This window comes from Bombus terrestris, chromosome 14 (genome assembly GCF_910591885.1).
Source record: "Bombus terrestris chromosome 14, iyBomTerr1.2, whole genome shotgun sequence".
Lineage (NCBI taxonomy): Eukaryota > Metazoa > Arthropoda > Insecta > Hymenoptera > Apidae > Bombus > Bombus terrestris.
The window spans coordinates 2,041,129-2,059,491 of NC_063282.1; the positions used below are offsets into that span (position 1 = coordinate 2,041,129).

General features: G+C 29.8%; 2 protein-coding genes across 12 annotated transcripts in view; one reads left to right on the forward strand and one right to left on the reverse strand.

Moving 5' to 3' along the window:
• Positions 1 to 709: 709 nt before the first annotated feature.
• Positions 710 to 10,069, forward strand: LOC100642502 (biotin--protein ligase). 3 transcript variants are annotated; one of them, XM_048411696.1, is made up of 17 exons: positions 710 to 899; positions 1,298 to 1,492; positions 3,004 to 3,140; positions 3,225 to 3,395; positions 3,686 to 3,839; positions 3,905 to 3,970; positions 5,077 to 5,271; positions 5,372 to 5,666; positions 5,777 to 5,911; positions 6,100 to 6,426; positions 6,655 to 7,012; positions 7,972 to 8,154; positions 8,267 to 8,399; positions 8,816 to 8,976; positions 9,054 to 9,168; positions 9,248 to 9,461; positions 9,585 to 10,069. In XM_048411696.1, the coding sequence occupies exons 2-17, from the start codon at positions 1,342 to 1,344 to the stop codon at positions 9,754 to 9,756; spliced, it is 2,967 nt and encodes a 988-aa protein (XP_048267653.1). In that variant the 5' UTR covers positions 710 to 899; positions 1,298 to 1,341; the 3' UTR covers positions 9,757 to 10,069. The 3 variants fall into 3 exon arrangements, with proteins under 3 accessions (XP_048267653.1, XP_048267655.1, XP_048267654.1); XM_048411697.1 differs by lacking the exon at positions 710 to 899 and adding an exon at positions 2,541 to 2,644 and having other exon boundaries at positions 1,357 to 1,492; XM_048411698.1 differs by lacking the exons at positions 3,004 to 3,140; positions 3,225 to 3,395; positions 3,686 to 3,839; positions 3,905 to 3,970 and having other exon boundaries at positions 711 to 899.
• The window catches only part of LOC100642618 (metabotropic glutamate receptor 7), a 43,647-nt gene continuing 35,353 nt past the window's right edge, over positions 10,070 to 18,363 (reverse strand). For 6 of the 9 annotated variants that reach the window (XM_003400370.4, XM_048411690.1, XM_048411689.1 and 3 more), the window contains 11 exons: positions 17,957 to 18,205; positions 17,498 to 17,653; positions 17,152 to 17,278; positions 16,876 to 16,987; positions 16,512 to 16,735; positions 16,057 to 16,337; positions 15,565 to 15,869; positions 15,020 to 15,148; positions 14,235 to 14,382; positions 13,975 to 14,150; positions 10,070 to 13,736 (listed from right to left, as the gene is read on the reverse strand). In XM_003400370.4, the coding sequence (XP_003400418.1) occupies positions 13,581 to 13,736; positions 13,975 to 14,150; positions 14,235 to 14,382; positions 15,020 to 15,148; positions 15,565 to 15,869; positions 16,057 to 16,337; positions 16,512 to 16,735; positions 16,876 to 16,987; positions 17,152 to 17,278; positions 17,498 to 17,653; positions 17,957 to 18,205 (2,063 nt within the window). In that variant the 3' untranslated portion in view covers positions 10,070 to 13,580. Of the gene's footprint in view, positions 13,737 to 13,974; positions 14,151 to 14,234; positions 14,383 to 14,694; positions 14,910 to 15,019; positions 15,149 to 15,564; positions 15,870 to 16,056; positions 16,338 to 16,511; positions 16,736 to 16,875; positions 16,988 to 17,151; positions 17,279 to 17,497; positions 17,654 to 17,956; positions 18,206 to 18,363 lie in introns of those variants that run through there. The other 3 variants (XM_048411692.1, XR_007226239.1, XM_048411695.1) reach the window with 3 other exon arrangements.

An 18,363-nucleotide genomic window follows, 5' to 3' on the forward strand; every position in this document is an offset into this window, starting at 1 on the left:
TATTGATTCATTTTGTAATTTTAGAAGTTACACAAGAAGTGGTGTAGCTATAGTGTACTGTATTTGTCAAAATAATCAGATATGGTGGCTATGAAGTATTATAATTTAGATAAAAAGTATTGCATCAATTTAACCTTTTTTCGCGCCCTCTGTGATAATAATCGAAGTTGAACTACATTTTACCAGAAATGAGTTGATCGCCGATGGAATGTTAAAAAAGTCAGCAAAAAAATACGTGTTAAGAATGGCGGTCTCTAGCAGCCAACGGCCGAACTATACGCACATTTCTCTTCCGATATACTCTATCGATACTGAGGATCAGTGAAGGGTAAGGGAGAAAAAATATAAAACTAAAATCAGGAAATAGATAATAGATAGAGTACGTGAAATTTAAAGAAAAGTGATACAAAAAAAAGATCGCAAAATAGCTTTCGAAAATTCCAAGACAAAACGTCATTTCCAAGAAACACCGAAATCCTGCCACCTGATTGATACAAAATCGCTATTTTAGAGGATACATTTTTTACTCTCGGATTTTCTCAGAAAATGTCATCGTTTCCAGGGATTTCAGAAAGTTTCGAATACCTCTGATGCTATTATATTGTCTCGATACTTACTATTTTTCTAGCAGTTTTAAAACACCGGAGGAAGAAATGTGTATATAGTTCGGTCGTTTGACCGCTAGAGGCGATAATTCGTGGAGTGTACTTTTCGGCTGAACTTCTCTCATTCATATCGGCGCCCTTCCTTACTCACATTCTACATAAACGTCAATAAATTAAAGTATCTTGCATAATGTTCTTATAATAGTAATTTATGAATTTGAAACGACATTCAAAGTTTATTTGCTCATGTTTTTGTTAATCACTTCATAGACAAGTAGTAGCATTAAAAAATAGGTATGTAATTTATAAATACTTTTAATAAGGAAGCACAGGTAGGATTTCGATAGTTATTTTAGTCATTGAACCGTAGTGACAATTGCAGTTGCAGAATTCTGTTTATGACGATTCATGTAATATAATCATTGTTTATTATAACATATTAATTGGTTTAGAGAGCTATTTAACTTCTCCATTCATAGTTTTCTAGGTTATAGTTGTTGATATATTATGTTCGATTTAAATGACTTCTAACACACTTACTCTATTTACGAAATACATAAACAAATAAACCCTAATAAATTCACATAAATAAATGAATTTTATTATTATATAAGTACATTATCTAGTTATAACACCATTTACTTAATAAAGCTAATAACACGAAAAATATATAATATAAATAATTGTTTCAGGAATTATATATATATATTAAAATATTAAATATAATTTTATCAACATGATCTTGACATTTCTTTATATGATAGCAACATCAATCCAGTCAAGGAGGATTGTATTTTTAAAAAATCACTTGCGTAATTTATTTCAAGGAGATACAACCACTTGCCCATCAATAATGTTTTATAATAAAAAACAAAGTTCAAATAAAGGTAATATATTAATATTTACATTTGGTAATATTATAAATTGTTAATAAATTATGCAGTTTTAATATAGTTTAAAGATTACCTACATTTCTAAAGTATAAAATAAGATTATATAAATTATTAAATTTTTGATATATAAATTTTTAATATATCACTGGTTATTCTTAATAGTTATCCAATTGTTTACAATTTATTTTTATTATATATCTTGATGCTACACATATATCTTGCATACATGTAAATAAACATATCTTATTAAATAATACTGAATAATTTTTAGAACTTTTTTAAAGACTGGTATAAAATAAAAAAATGTTGACTCATATATATACATTCCTGACGTATTTGCATTAACTAGACATGCACCTTATATTATCTATTATTTTTATTAATTTAATATTTCCTTATATTAATTTATGTTATAAAAATATTACAATACATTGAAAAATGATTACACAATGACTTTAAATCATTATATGAAAAAGCTGTAACAAATGTAGGAAAACCAAAAATGTACATGTATAGTGCATAAAATATTTACAATATTATAGTATCTAATTTGTATTTATTTCATGCTTTTTATTTTGATTCAAAATAAAATTCTTAAAAACAATACTTTGCAAATATGATATAAATTGTATAACTTTAAATTATATAACTATAGTTATCAAGTACTATTATATCATTTCATCTATGTTCTATAAGCATACATTATTGAGATTTGTTAATTAATCTGTAGTCATTATACAATAAAAAGAATAACTAGGAAATTAGTAAGTAATAAAATTTGTATATCAAACTGTTGGGCTTTATATTATATCTTCTATATAAGTTTTATGTATATGCATATGAATAATGTATTGTTATTATATTAATATGATTTGTAGCATTTTAAAATTGTTTTAGTTGTATTAAATAAGAGATATTATTTATTTTTGTTGCATAATTTTGTGGAATATAGTTTATAAATAAGTCAGAAAGTTTTATACATACACATCGTCCGTTATATTTTGTAGATGATAATAATTATTTCTTGCTTTCACTTTTTCAGACCTAGGTGTTAATTGAATATTGTATTTATATATGTATGTAAATTTATATTGTTGCACAAAACAAAACTTATGTACAAATATCATTTGCCTTTCGATTGATTTTGTAAGTTTATTATCTATTTAACATTACATACATGTTATGTTATTATTATAATAATCACTAATATATAACGTGTTTAAAACTAATAAAACCCTGCTAGTACTTACATTTCCTTTTTGTGTTTTATTTGCATTCAGATGTGAATTGTTATGTATACTACATTATGTAGCAAATTTATGTTACGACACAATTAGTGATTCATTTTATGTTACATTTTATTTTTATTATAATATATATTTCATTTTGATCCAGACCCTTAATACATTTATATATATGCTACATATACATGCATATATAATTTGAAAACCTACTAAAAGATTTTTCATTATAATGGATAATAAAATATTTCTTATTATTTTAAGAATCAAATTCTCCTATGAATGTTTGTGAAAATGATGAATTTATGACTTCTTGTCTATGTGTGAATAAAAGTGATGCTAGACTAGAAGAATTACTATGGTACTATGATGATATGAGATTGTGTACTATATTTCCTCAAGTATGCATCAAGCAATAATACCATAAATAAACTCTCTGTTGTAGTTAGTTAGATATAATTAATCATCAATACTAATTTTACCAGCAAAAAGTTGACATCTCAAGTTGGTTAACGTATCAGTATGGAAAAACATTTTTTCCTTTGCATACAAATAATCGTAATGGAATTTTGTTACAATCAGAGTACAAACTTTATATTCTTGTTGAAGCTGACCTTAAAAGTTATAATCCTATTGCTGCAACACATGCTACTAAGGTACTATATCTATTTATTCTCTTCATTTTTTCCATTTTGAATGTGATTATTTTGTATGAAGGGAATATGATATTAGTAGTTTTATTATTTAAAAGATAAAGAGAATAAATATATTATGTGAAAGTTTATGTCTATTGAAATGAATATAGATAGACATGATATTTTATGATCTGACTATCTAACAAAGCTTATGTAAATTTTTTACACGTAGAAACATTCCCACACTATACACATATAAAAATGTTTATTTGAGAAGCTAGCACTGCGTTTAAATATGTTGTGTCTTTTAGGTCGAGGATTACGGTTTAATTATTACATGGACAGCAAGTAAAAATATTGATTTAATTATAGAATCTGATTTAGATATGGTTGCAAAATTTTTTATTGCAGCGATGGAAGGTCAATGTCACATTAATAACGGCTTGTTATTGAAACGAATAGAAAGTATGTATAGATTTCAACCCTGTTTACTAAAATATCCAGATTATAATAGCTTTATATTTTTCCAGCTGTCCTGATATCAGGAAAGCCTTGTCTTTACAATAGTGATGTGTTGAATTCACCACCAACTAAAAGTAAGAATTTTATGTAATTAATACTATTAATAAAAGTTTTACAAAATGTAAGAAATTTAAAATATAAAAATCGAAATTTTTTGGTGGATGAATTATCAGGCATATGATATTGTTACTTCAATCTATTTTTAGTTGAAAGCATAAAGCATTTATCAGGGATTACTGCATGTAGTTATTGTATGTACTTAGTTAATTTATCATTGTGGACAATAAGTCACAATCAAGCGATGTGATCTTAATTTATCTAGAATAATATATATACACATAAATGTATTAGTGGAGGATAGAATTCATGATCATCAAGTCTACCAGTAGGATTTCTGGCATACAGTTTTCTGCTTGTAGTAAAACTGAGAACAGCTTACTGCATTCAAGTTCATAATTTAAGGAATATGTAATCTTTACTAATGCTGCTTCAAAGGCTTTTATCTTCTTTTCTTAACTGTGAAGAAATATATTCTCATTATTTTAATATACCTGACAACTTTCGCAATCTTATACAACAATTCTTAATTATGTAATAGGTTTTCAAAAATAGGAAACAGCTTGTTCTTAATTGAAAAATGGCACTGATTATCCAATAAGCTATGAATTTCTATATATCACGAATCAGATATAACAAACCAAGATTGAAGAAGTTTTTTAATAGATAAGATGTACTTCTTTTATTTAGGGTTGAAATATTTCATAATACTCATATGACATATTTTTACAATAAATTCTCTATTTTTCCCATACTTGACACTTATTAACACAATTGATACAATTGACACTACATTCAGTTGTAAATATTGAGAAACAAATGCGCGAGATCTTTTATCCACGAATGTGAAATGATTCACTCATTGTGTTTAATTATGTTAAACGTGGAGTTCGCTATGTTAACGAAAGAACTGGATAATACCAAAAAATTGTCGGTTTTTCACGTTATTGCTAATTCCACAAAAATTTATATTGCCGATTGTTCGGATTTTTGTTCATATGGAATGAATGGTGAAGAACTCGAGAGCGTTCTGATCGTTACAAAAAGAAATTGTATCTTGTAATAAGAAAATATACCTATAAACGAGAAGGCATAAAATAAGTTTCGTATATATTTTTGTAAGAATTTATAGACAAAGAGGAATGGACAACGCATGCAGAAAAATTAAAATCATTAAGCGACACTGCCAAACTCGTATCCGAGAAATGCAAACCATTTGAAGTTAAGGATCTTCCAGGTTTAATAGTATATCCAGAAAGTGCTGTAACAGATGCAGAACTTGAATTGATGAAGCGTGTGGAGTCCAATGAAACGTTAGGTATAATAAAAAAGTTATTAAACACATGAACACAAATTTTACAAGTATTTTTCTAATATAATCCTCATGTATATAAGTTAAATGAATTTGCGTGTTATAGAGAGTGAAACTAGAAGTCAAGTTTCTACACCAGTTTCAGTAAACATTCCTCAACATGAGAATCAATTATCACAAGATGAAATACAAAAGATCACAAAAGATACCACTGAATTTCAAGGTGTTCCACATTCTACTAGTAAATCACTTGATATGCTTGATAATTTAGATGTATCCAGTACTATAAGCACCAGACAAGTATCTTGCAGTGATATAAAAAGTACAAGTAAACTTTTTGAACCAAAGTCTTTTTATGATGCTAAGTATAGCAAATCCATAGCATCTACAAGCCCTTTTAAGTAAGTATTCTATATTAAAAAATAATTATTTAAAAGATTTAATCTTTCTTGAGTAAAAAAGGAAAGTTTCAGAAATATTTGATAAATTTACTGAAATTTCCATGTTATAGGAATTCCATAGCAGAGATAACAAGAAAGTTATCAAAAAATAATGTAAAACCACCAAATGTTTTAATATATGCTGATAGTTTTATTGCACGTAACAACGTAAAAGGTGTTTTGGAAGAATCTCTTGACACAAATAAGTATGATTGTTTGTTTTAATATATTTATGGAAAAATGTACAAAATCATCTTTATTTTAGTAATTTCGAATGGCACTAATCTTTTTAAGATATTAAAAACACATCAAAAATATAAAATTTCTCAAGATCTTCGATATTTTACAAAATTTCTTACATTTGATATTAAAAGAAATTTTCTTTTAATATTAGGTACACCATTTACGCATTATCTCCAGAAGAAGCACGTAATGACGCTTGGGTAGAAAATGCAGCTTTAGTCGTCGTTTGTGGAAATGTTGGCAATGAGATTGGAAACCGAATCGTGGAATATATTCTCCACGGTGGCAAGTTGCTCGCTTTGTGCTCCGACGTAATTCATATTTTACTTCCATCGTTTAAAACGGCAGAAGTACGAGAAAACGAGCTGGTTCACTTTTCTTATGGCAAATGGAAGCATGTACGCATGATGCATCATATCTTCTGTTATCAAGCATCTCCTGTAAGAACGAGATTTTCACAGGATCATGAAGACGTAAAGTAAGATTTTTAGCTATAATTGTTTTTCGTACTTACAAGTTAAGGTGTAAAGTTAAAATGTAAATGAAAAAAAGATACTGCAGTTTATCTTTAACATTAATATTTATGTTTCATCTGAAAACATTATTATTATATGATTATAATTATATTTTTTATTTCTAATGAAAAATAATCCTCCTGATTAATTATTTCCAAATTCAATTTAAGACATTTCAGTATTTTTTACAGAGTATCTAGTGTGTCTCCGCCAGCGACAGTGAGCGTGAAAGATAAAAAGGGAAACTCGCATTCGTTTGACCTAAAGGTACTTGGAACAGAAGAAACTTGGCACACACCAAGTATTCTACTTGCGACCCTGCTAGGAAGTGGCGGAAAGCTTGTTTTTTCTCAAATACATCTAGAAGTGGATCCAATGCAATATGAACTCGAAGAAAGTAAATTTAATGCTTTGAAAGAAAGTAACGCAACTAGGCTGGAAATATTCAATGATTTATTAAAAACGCATCTTGAAATAGAAGTTCGTAGTACTGCCAAAGTAACTGCACATACGACTTATACATCTGCTTTCTTTTTGGGACGACATGAGGTATGAAAAATAATTGTTATTTCGAAAGAAAATATTTATATATATTATAATATTTAAACTATTAACAATTATAATTATGACATCCTTTATTTAGGTGATTTTTGTTCTATACAAACTACGTTTGTATGTAACGAAGCAATAAGGATTATTATTCTCAATATCTTTGATATTACCAAAATTAGGAAAAAATTTATTGAATAAAGCATGGTAGAAGGGGGTCTGTCAACATTACTACATAATGTTGTTAGATGCTGTTACTGTCATTTTGTATACAACGTCTTTCAACTTTGTTGAAAGAAATAGAAAATTGATATGTTCTGAGAATAATTTGCAGACTGACAACTGACTTCGATGACAGTGTAATAATAATTAATTTAATGTTCTCTTTCTGGTAACCACTAACAAAGATAATTCTGCAAATATAGTACATTCTTGTAAATATAATACTACTTACTAAAAGCGCTTGTAAAAACAAGTATCGCTATATAATAACTAGGGGTGGAATCAATTTCGATATGTTTACAAGTTTAAATCAATTCTAATATAGTCAAATCAAATTATTACTCATGAAAGTACATACTATTTATAAAAGATTGAAACTTATCTTGTCTATATTCAAATTTGCGTAGTCAATAATCTGTGTTTTCCTGTTCTTGCAAGAACTCATAAAACTGTCCAATTTTATTTGCATTATATTTGATTCCATCTCTGATGGCTCCCTTTATACTATGCAACATTCTTCAATAAATTCTTCTATAATTACTATCACTTCAAAAATACTAAAGCTAGCGATTTCTGTCGATTCATGCTATACTTCTTGCTTTTGAATTAATTATGCTTCTGTCATGTTAAAGTTACTAATTTTCTGCGAATATTTTTGTGTAATTCGTATATTTAGAAAATCCGTAACTAAAAACAAAGAGACTAGTATTTACGTTTATTTTCTTTCATGTTGATAGTTGAAACTCGAAATGCTAGAAAGATTGAAGGGTATAATGACAGCAAACGATACTTTAAAAATGCCAAAGCTGGAAATTCAGTTTTGTAGAAGCAGCACAGTTCCACGACCTGCTTCAGCTTTGTTCCTACCAATTATGATTCACCAATGTCCTGACAATTTCTCAACTGTAGAATATTTTGAGGTAATTTTTCTTTTAAATTATATCAGCTATGATAAATTTGACTTCTTTTTTAATTCAGTTTAATTGTATCTATTGTTTTATCGACTTATCATACATACTTTTCTTGCTATAGAATTTATCTACCAAGGAATTAGGGCGTTTGGTTATATACGTTGATATAATGACATCATCAATGGATGTATTTAACGGTCATCAATTAGGACATGGTTTAGCTGTTATTGTCCGTCGGCAAACTCAAGGACGAGGTATGACAAGGATCTCTGTTCAATAGATCGAAGACTTAGCTGCTATAATATTTAATTTAATATTTATATTTATAATAGGATTGTACGTGAACATAGTTTAAAGCATGTGCAACAACTTTCACTAACAGTTTTGGCTCTTTGTTTAATCGATTAAACCGATCATTATTTTTAACAAATGTTTCACAAGAGTGGTGCAATGAACAATTTACGTTCCATTGAATTGATTTATAAACCTTTATGCATGTAGAATAAAGTAAAAGTAAAGAGAAGTGCCGACAATTCCTTAGGATGTAAATTCGTACAGTTTTAGAATCATAGAATAAAGAGAGAAGCCAAAACATTCTTTAATCAATTAGTTATTACCAATCATTGATTTTTTTTATCATATAATGAATATGTTTTGTATGAATTTTAAGGAAGGAGTAAAAATATGTGGCTCAGTCCAAAAGGTGCAGCACTGTTCACATTGCAACTTCATGTGCCTACTGATACCATACTTGGAAGACGAATCTCAATTTTGCAACATTTGGTTTCTGTTGCAATTATATCCGCATTTAAGTCTCTATCTGGATATGAAGTACTATATCATTAATAATCATTATTTATATTTATCATTATATATATAATTAATTAATTATTAATTTTTAATTATAGGATATCGATCTAAGATTAAAATGGCCTAATGATATTTATGCTGGTAATAATGTTAAACTTGGTGGACTGATTGTAGAGACTCATGTTATGTCAGATCTTAATATATGTAACGTTGGTAAGTATTACCATTGTTACGCGTAATTTAACATTTAATAAAATCACTTCTCTTTTTTCTTAATAATTATCATTATTAGGAGTTGGAATAAATTTGTTCAATAAAGAACCTACATGTTGCATTAATGATATAGTTACTACATTTAACGAAATATATCAGAAAAAATTAGAAATGATATCATACGAACAATACTTTGCTATTGTATTCAATGAAATTGAAAGATGGTTAAATATCGTACAAAGTGGTGATATAGATGATTTTCTGGATGCATATTATACTTATTGGATGCATACGTAAGTTTTACTTACAATTTTTTTTTAATTATTAACGTTTACTATCTGTGAATTTCATTATTGAGAAATATTGTTAATAATCGATAGTATCAGAAGATTAAAATGTATTTTATGTTTCAACAGCGACACAAATGTAACGGTATTATCAGCATCTGGAGTGTCACAAAACGTTAAAATACTAGGTATAGACGATTACGGATATTTACGTGTACGAGGAGAAGATGGAACGATGTTTACCGTACACCCAGATGGTAATACGTTCGATTGCATGAAAGGTCTTATAGCTCCGAAATAATCAGATTCAGAAGTAGAACTAATATGTCTGTTGAACGTGATTAATAGTTGATTGTACACTGTTGTTCTTTTTTATTTTTATACATCTTGTATATATTTTAAATTATCATAAAAATGAATATCAATCAAAAAATGCTGATAAATTTAATTTATAATTTTTTGTTTTGTTATTTATCATTTGCCCATACAGCAAATGGAATATATATAATGTAAGCTACTTTATCCAAGTCCATATTTCTTGTTACGCAATTTGATGTCATATTTCCTGCTATGGAGATAAAATAATAAACAAACATTGTTAACTAAAAATCAAATCGTTTTTACATTATTTATTGGCTGACTATGAAGTGTTTTTTTTATTTTACAAATGTATAATTGAGGTTACATTTATCTCGGTTGGCATCAGAATATAAAATTGTATTTGAAAAATGAGAAACCTTATTATAACTCACTAGTCCACTTATTAATTTGTATTTCATTATTTCCTTGTATATTCTTCTTTCATATATACTATATATGTTATATATTCACTCTAAACATACAAACATACAACAAGTTGTATTCAGATATCAGAATTTTGTCTTAAAAACTACATAACATGTCGCGTGTGAATCATTATACGCATGGTTATTAATTAGTGTCTAGAACGTAAAAGTAAGAATAAATTGACCTTTGTTATCTGTACGAAACTACCTATCAGGTCACCATTGCATTCATTATTAGAAGAGAGTAATCAGATGTACTCGAATTTCAGTTATCTAATTATTATAATACATGTATATTTTAATCGCTATAACAACTGTAATAAATTCCAAAGCACACTGAGAAGTGGATAAATTCTTTCTCTATCGATAAACCTTGAACAAGGTTCAGAATAATATTTGATTCTCATAACCGTTAGAATTATGTAACTTTTTTTAAGTCTTACAATTGTTGCTTGTAGCTTTTATGAATATTACCTTTACGACAAAACGTTTTGGGCTCTATATTTTTCGTTGTCTACGCTTCTGCGACAATCAATTTTCCACTTAATCGCTATACATAAATTCGAAGTAAACATCTTTGATTGTTGATTGTTCTCTCATCTCGTTTGATTTCGTTTAAAAAATTAAATTGCAAAAAATTAAAAGAACCCCTTCCTATTTAACAATTTAATTTAATGACACAAAATAGATTTCCACTAGGAAATTTCTTACTATTATAATAATAGTATTCGATCTATTTTATCAAGATAAAACATAATTTCCTTCGTTCATTCATAGTTTTCGTCTTTCTGGTAATTTTTCACTAATCATTAATAATTATTGAAATTAGTAATCTAAGTCAACCAAAGATGTTTAACCGTTTCATCTCTCACATAGTCTTCAGAGATATTTTTGTAATAAGCACATAATCAGACATCTTCAAGATACCACGAGAGTAATTAATAATTTTTTAAAAGATTATTTCATTACGCCCGCATTATCATATTAAAATGTCTTTTAAACTTTTAACGCGTGATCTAATTTTTTCAGATAACATTCTGGAAAAATTTACAGTACGCAAAATTAACAAAAATACGTGTCTAATTTTTGTACAACGTTGACGTAATAACATACGATATATCTATAAATAAACATCTATGTAATTTAGTACTAACAATGCAATTAATATATATTAATATATATATATATATATATTTAATAGAAATATTCAAGTGAGGATACGTGGCGTCTAATTTGTTTAAAACGCTTCTCGTTTAAAAGTCATTTTATAATACAGTATATCCTATTTGTTCACGTAATTTCTCAGCGTTGTTGGCACATATTTAGTCAAAAATTCACGCGCATTTATTTTTCACGTACACATTTACACACGCACACGATCTACATATGTCTAATTTTTGTCCTTTATAGCTATTTGACTTTTTAATCGTCGGCAGTTATATATATTTGTAAAAGTACACATTTATTTACCGTATTGGACATTTCATTTCCAATATTATTTTTATTGTACTATCTATCGTAATATTTATTTAAGAACTCTGGCATAGTCAGATAGATCAGATATTGATGTCTCATTAAGAACTAACAACTTAACGAACATTTATTAACAGCGTAAAAAGTTGTATAAGTAAAATATTCAATGTAAAACATAATGATAAATGGAACATCCGTAGGAGACAATTTTTATAGATATCTATAATGTAGATAATTATATAAAATTTATTTCAAGAATTAACAATATCCTCTAAATCATATTCTGATTTATGATTATCACATTTAGATGTTATGTGACAAACGGATGCAAAAGAATACATTGTATTGTTAAATTATTTTCGTTTAAGTGAAAGATTTATTTACGATTAATAACACGACAGCAACAAAATCTTTGTATTTTTGCTCATTGAATTAATTATAGTAAGCGGAAAGAAATTGTTCCTGTTTTGATTTTTCTATATAGATCAACTAGAAGTACGTAGCAATTCGTTTCGTATTCACAGTTCACGAGTGTTGTTAAAAAGTGTTGTCGGTACTTGGAATGAAATTCGTTGTTTGCGCGCGTTCAATGAAGACGAGAGGCTATCGTTTTTCGTACACGGATCAACAATTGCTTACATGGCAAGGGCTCCAAGTGCTCGTGAACGTTTGTGCATAGCTATTGAAACCCTGGCTTCAGCAAGCATCAGCATTCGTGTGCGTCACGTGTCTGCGCCAACCGCTTAAGTGGTTCACAAACGTTTGTAAGCCACTTAGGCGAATGGTGGATATGTGTTAATAGATTCGCGACTTCTGCGAAGAGGGTGCTCCAAATATTCTTTACCCAGCAACAGATTTCAGAAAAGTAAATTAACTTTACACGGCTGATTTAGCTTCATACATATGTAGAAATTGCGGAGAACGTATTTTTATTATTTTGTTAAGCGGGCATGACATCCGAAGATGTTCAAAAATAGATAAAGTTTGGGTGTCTTGTCGGAGATAATTAAGGAATGAAAAATTTAGATCTTTTCGGATGATATCAACGTGGCATTCAGCTTTACTTTCCAATTTTCTTGAAGGAAGAAATGCTAAAAGAGTGGCGATTTTCTTTATCATATACGATACCTCTTCTGTTAGTGATTCGTTAATTAGTCGCATACGTACTTCTGGAACAATCCGTATGAGGATAAAATATTTGATAGTCCTATAAAATAGTTTGCAAATAAATGTGTACAGTATATCTATTCTACTGATATTCTATCAAAATTTTAATCAAGACTTTATCCTCGTAAAGTAAATTAACATTGTATACATATAAAATAAGTATAAATATTTTGTACACGTGTTATATCAACTTTGATTGAATTTCGTAATATATAGTACGAAATATTGCAATATTTATCCCTAGGAGATGTATAAGGAACTAACGAATCGAGATTATTATCCTTGTTCATCGAACAACGTAATATCAAGTAGTTCACCTAAGTAAATTGCATTTTAATTCGTGTCTGTAGCACTGATGGAACATATCTCGATACGAATCTCTAATTCAAGACTTGAAATAATGAAATTCTGCCAAAACAGCCAAGGAAGGAATGAACAACTGGAAGAACGTCGAATAAATTAGAATCGAAATTTCGAACAAATTGGAATTGAAATCTGCTAAAAAGCTGTATAAAGGGTATTTGATTTTCTAAATGTTTTGAACAGTAATTTCGCACTTACATATACGTATGCACTTTATATTTAATTTGCCCTTGTGAGGACAAATGCGAGGCTAAAAAGACGTCTTGGCACCGTTAAATAATTTTTCGCATGTTAAAAAATGACAGTTTTTCGTTACCTTGACATTACATGTCGTAATTTACGATGAAAAATCGGAAAACGTCGGCGAATCGCTGTAGACGTGGAAAGTTTGATCTTCGCTTGGGAAAATGTTAGCTTCGGTTTTATGAGACTCCACTTTGTCGGAGATGCAACTGATCGTTCCCATGCGATTCTTACGTGCTGGATCGCCCGACTCAAAAGAATAGTTATAAAAATATAAATTAGAAAAGTTTACTCCTAGCGTAATAAGTATTAATAACATTTATTCGATCAAACTATTTAATTTCTCGATAACAGAATGATATGCAAGTGAAAAAAAATCAACTTTTATGAAATAAGGATCGGGAAAGTCTCTCTTCTACATTTCTTTTTAACAACGTTTGATCGAAAATTAGATTGGGATTTGCAAGACTTAGTGAAACATCGATCACCTGGTCGGAATCGCTGGAAATCGACTTCCGACTTCGATTTCGGCAATTTTCCGCGAACATCGAAGGACTGGAAATGTCTCTTGATTCTGACACTTCCTGGATAGTAGAGAGCTTACGGTCCTCTTCGTCATCGTCGTATATCTCCACGGTGGTCTCATGAATTCTGGCCTGACACTCTAGACAGGGAGGGATGTGTATGAGAGAGACCTAGCTAACCGAGGTCTCCTCGACAGACGGGCTCGCCAGTGCTTGTGTCTCACCGTTGGCATGTTTCACCTCGTCCTGGCTTGGACGTGATGCCGGTGGACTGCTCCGAGAACAGGAGGTCATGCTCTGCATTGTTTGACTACGACCGCCAGAAAATCGCATGCTGTATGCTGCGCGGTTACCACTTTGAAGTCCACCCGTCTACAATAGTTTAACGAAACACTTAAGATTCGAAATATCATATTATAATATTGCACCGAAAGTATAATTATTCTTATTAACTTAGAAATCGGAACTTTGATTAAAATTATGTTCAATTATTCTTACGTTAAATTATTTGCCAGATCGAAAATATTTAAACAATATCCCAAATAAATGTATTTACGTAACAATATATTCACGGTTCTTTTACAGTGCTAATAAAATATTTCTGAAACTTGCGACTTCTATTCGTGCGGTAAATTCATCGAAATAGGTATTGATTCTTATGAAAGTTAAAGAATTATCACTTACAATGTTTTTAATATGAAACTGATGTAAGGATCACGTGAGGAGAGGTAGCAGAGATAGCAGTTTTATTTATTTGGAAATAAAAACGTGAAGCGCCATAAATTAATAAATTCCCAGCAGTTTATGTGTTCCTTTATTAAAGTAATTCGTCAAATCGAAATAAAAAACGCATAATACTTTGAACAGTAGAGTGCAGTGAACTAGTTCCTAAAACATATCTTTTTCCAATTGATTGTATTTAATATTACTCGTTAATAAGAAGAGCTACCTACTATTAGAGTAATCGTTTTGCTGCGATATGTTTTCTGTTAAATTTTGTATTACTCACATTAGCATGTCCAGGCCGAACATTTTTATATGGTTGAAAAAGTACCAAATATACTTTCGGAGTGAAAAGACAACCGAGAGCTACTGACGCAGAGATGTTGATGCACATGCACATGCTTGCGATTTGCACCTGTAAATTTATATTTACGTTCGTTTAATTCTTATTTCACCGAGAGCGGAATAACAATAAAGATAATAACGATCTTTCATATTTAAAATGTTCATCTACTTTAAAGTTTTTAAGTAAAGCTCTTGAAGTAAAATTACAAAGAGTGTCACAAATTAATAATATATGAAAAGATGAATAAATATAAGTACATTTGTAATACAATTCATTTTGTATTTTCTTGCTGCATGCCTACAAAAAGGTTTTCTAATTTGTGCTGTTATATATATATATACGTATATGTACATATATAAATTACACATTAAACTGTTTTAAAAGAATAAATTTACAAAATCGTATCGAATTACCATTAATTGATTCTCAGTTTGATACGCATAATCGCAAGATAATACGTGTCTCCTATGATTTTAGATACCGACCTTGTAGTCATTGTTCGAGCCAAAGTAGATGGGTACGAAAGCTAACCATACAATGCAAGTTGAATACATTGTAAAACCAATGTATTTTGCTTCGTTGAAATTCTCCGGTATCTTACGTGTTTTGAATGCGTACAAAGTGCACATGAGTATTAGAAACATATTGTAGACGAGGGACATCATCAATGAAAACGTGGAAACGCGGCATGTGAGTACTGCTGATAATGGATACGGATGAATTTCCGTGGTATCCGGTGGTTCAATGATTAGCCAGACGATAACGCCAACTAATTGCACTGCGGTGATCCCTATAAAAACGGGAGTTACATAATACGATATCAAGAGGAAGAACAAGTTAATCATGCCGACTACAGTAAAAGCATCGCAACAACTTTGTAAAATTTTAGATTTTAAGCTTTTCATTTTGATGGAAAAGTAAAATTTCGATATTTTATCAAAATATCTAGGCATATCCTTTGAAAATTGTAAACTCACCGATAGCGATTACAACTTGGCTCTTTGGAGACGTATAAGAAGGCCTCTTTATGCTCTTAGTTCCTTGATTGAATATGCGTGATATACGATTCGTTTTAGTTAGTATCGCGCTATAACAGATGCTTAAACACAAGCCAAGACCGATTCTCAGATATGTGCAATTCCATGTAGTTGGTTTGCTTAATATTACGAAACTCATGCCGTAACACGATAGAATCCCTACTAGCAACACATAACATAACTCGCGTCCAGAAGCCATAATTACTGGAGTACGATTGAAACTGGAATGTAATTAGTCAATTAGTATTAATAAAATAGAATAAGAGCAAGATTCTTATTCCGAGGTAACAATTTTGGGAGAATATATTTTACAACATTTAAATTCTTGAAATTATTAGTCGCGTACTTTTTACGTTAAAAACTGGGACAATTTGTAGGCTAGACTGTGAACATACCGAATGAAAACTATAGTAGTAAACAAAGTACTAAGTATGCCAATGGATGCAAATATTAATGGCACCAATGCCCACGGACTAGTCCATGGAATAACTTCTGCTGTTAGTTTGATGCAACTTGTTACTGTTTCATCCGGAGCATATCCTGGACCACAGCTGCGACAAGTGTCATTAAAAACGTAAGCGTCTTCGCGACATGCCACGCAACTCCAACAACAGGCTTCCTGGAAGTATCGTTACGTTACAAAATATTATTTATAAGAATACAAAGTTGAATAATCTTTATACATGAAAATTAAACTGTAGTTACTTTGTAAACCAGATAGAAGGATATTAAATTGAATTATTTACTCGTATTATTCACCTGAAAATTGCGTACGTGACCCAGCGGGCAATTATCACTGCATAAACTTCGAGGGATGTGCATTTCTCCGGGTCCTGTTGCCCACCTTGTCATGTTAATATCAAGGTCCAACCTGAGAATAAGAATTGCAAAATTTCATGCGTTTATTATCGAGATTTGTATGAAATATCCTTCAAAATTTCGTTAACATAGATTAGCGATATTTGGACGAGCAGCTGCATAGCTAATTTAATAAACTCGGATCAAAAATGTCTATAATTGTAATGCTTTACTTACTCCTCTTTCCATGTACCGATAAGAACATAATCAAAACGCCCATCTTCTTTTCTTTGATATTGATATATATTATAAAATCCATACGCATCACCATCGGATTTGAACTTAATTTCAGTACCTTGACGACCTGAATGTTATTTAAAGAAAGTGCAAATTAATTGTATGTACAGGTCTATCCGCAGAAAATAATGTTTGGTAATGACACGAATTAAGGTGAAAGAATGACAAATAGATTTATTTATAAGATATCTGCAGATGTAAATTATCCAATTTCAAATTGTAAGTAGAATTAAAGAAAAACACTACAATCGAAGATTCTACGGAGGACCATAAAGACGACACTTACCGGTAAAACTAACATTTCGAATGTGTTGAAGAAGTTGTTGACCGTCTGGGGCTGGACGAAGATCTTCACACAAATAATGGTTAGTTCCAGCATTATTTATACATTCTTCGTTTATTAAATTATGAACACCGTGTGCCATTGCGTAAACTGCGTCAACTAAAATCAATCAAGCGTAGTGTTTTTGGTTTTTTGGAGGGAAAAGGGTGTAGATTTTGCAAGCGTTAGCTGCAGCTTATTCTCAAGAAGAGAGATAAACAAATGTTAACAGATTACAAAAAAGTTATTTTATTTCCTATGTCCTTTTATTATTTAGATTATTCTTTTACGTATACTTTCCCTGTGCATACTTTCGTAATTAAATGGAATTGTTAAAAAATGAAATTTAATTTCTACGTTCTCCTTCAGACTTGCTTAAATAATTTCATAAATTCATATATAAATAACAGAGATATCTCTCACCGACAAATGGCACCAATCCTTCTTGCTCATAATCAATTAATTTCTCGTTACCAGTACAGGGTGTCATGCCAGCAGACAAATTTGCATTGAAGCTGCATTTGTGATGCTGAGACCAAAATTCTCGAAACCAAATATTTCGACAATTTACTATTTTTCCAGGCAATTTCTTATGCGGTACATTACTTTCACTCTGACCATCGCACTCATTATCCACTCTTGGTCGAAGGCTTAAATAATAGTCATCAAAATCTAAAAATAATAGTTATTTTAAAGCATTGAATGTATCTACGATATCTTTAAAACAGAGATTCAATTTGGTATATTACACAATTTATTAAAATGTTAGCGTTAGATTTAATATTGAGATTTACTGAGAGAAAATGAGGTTTCCATCGCACATGTCTAAC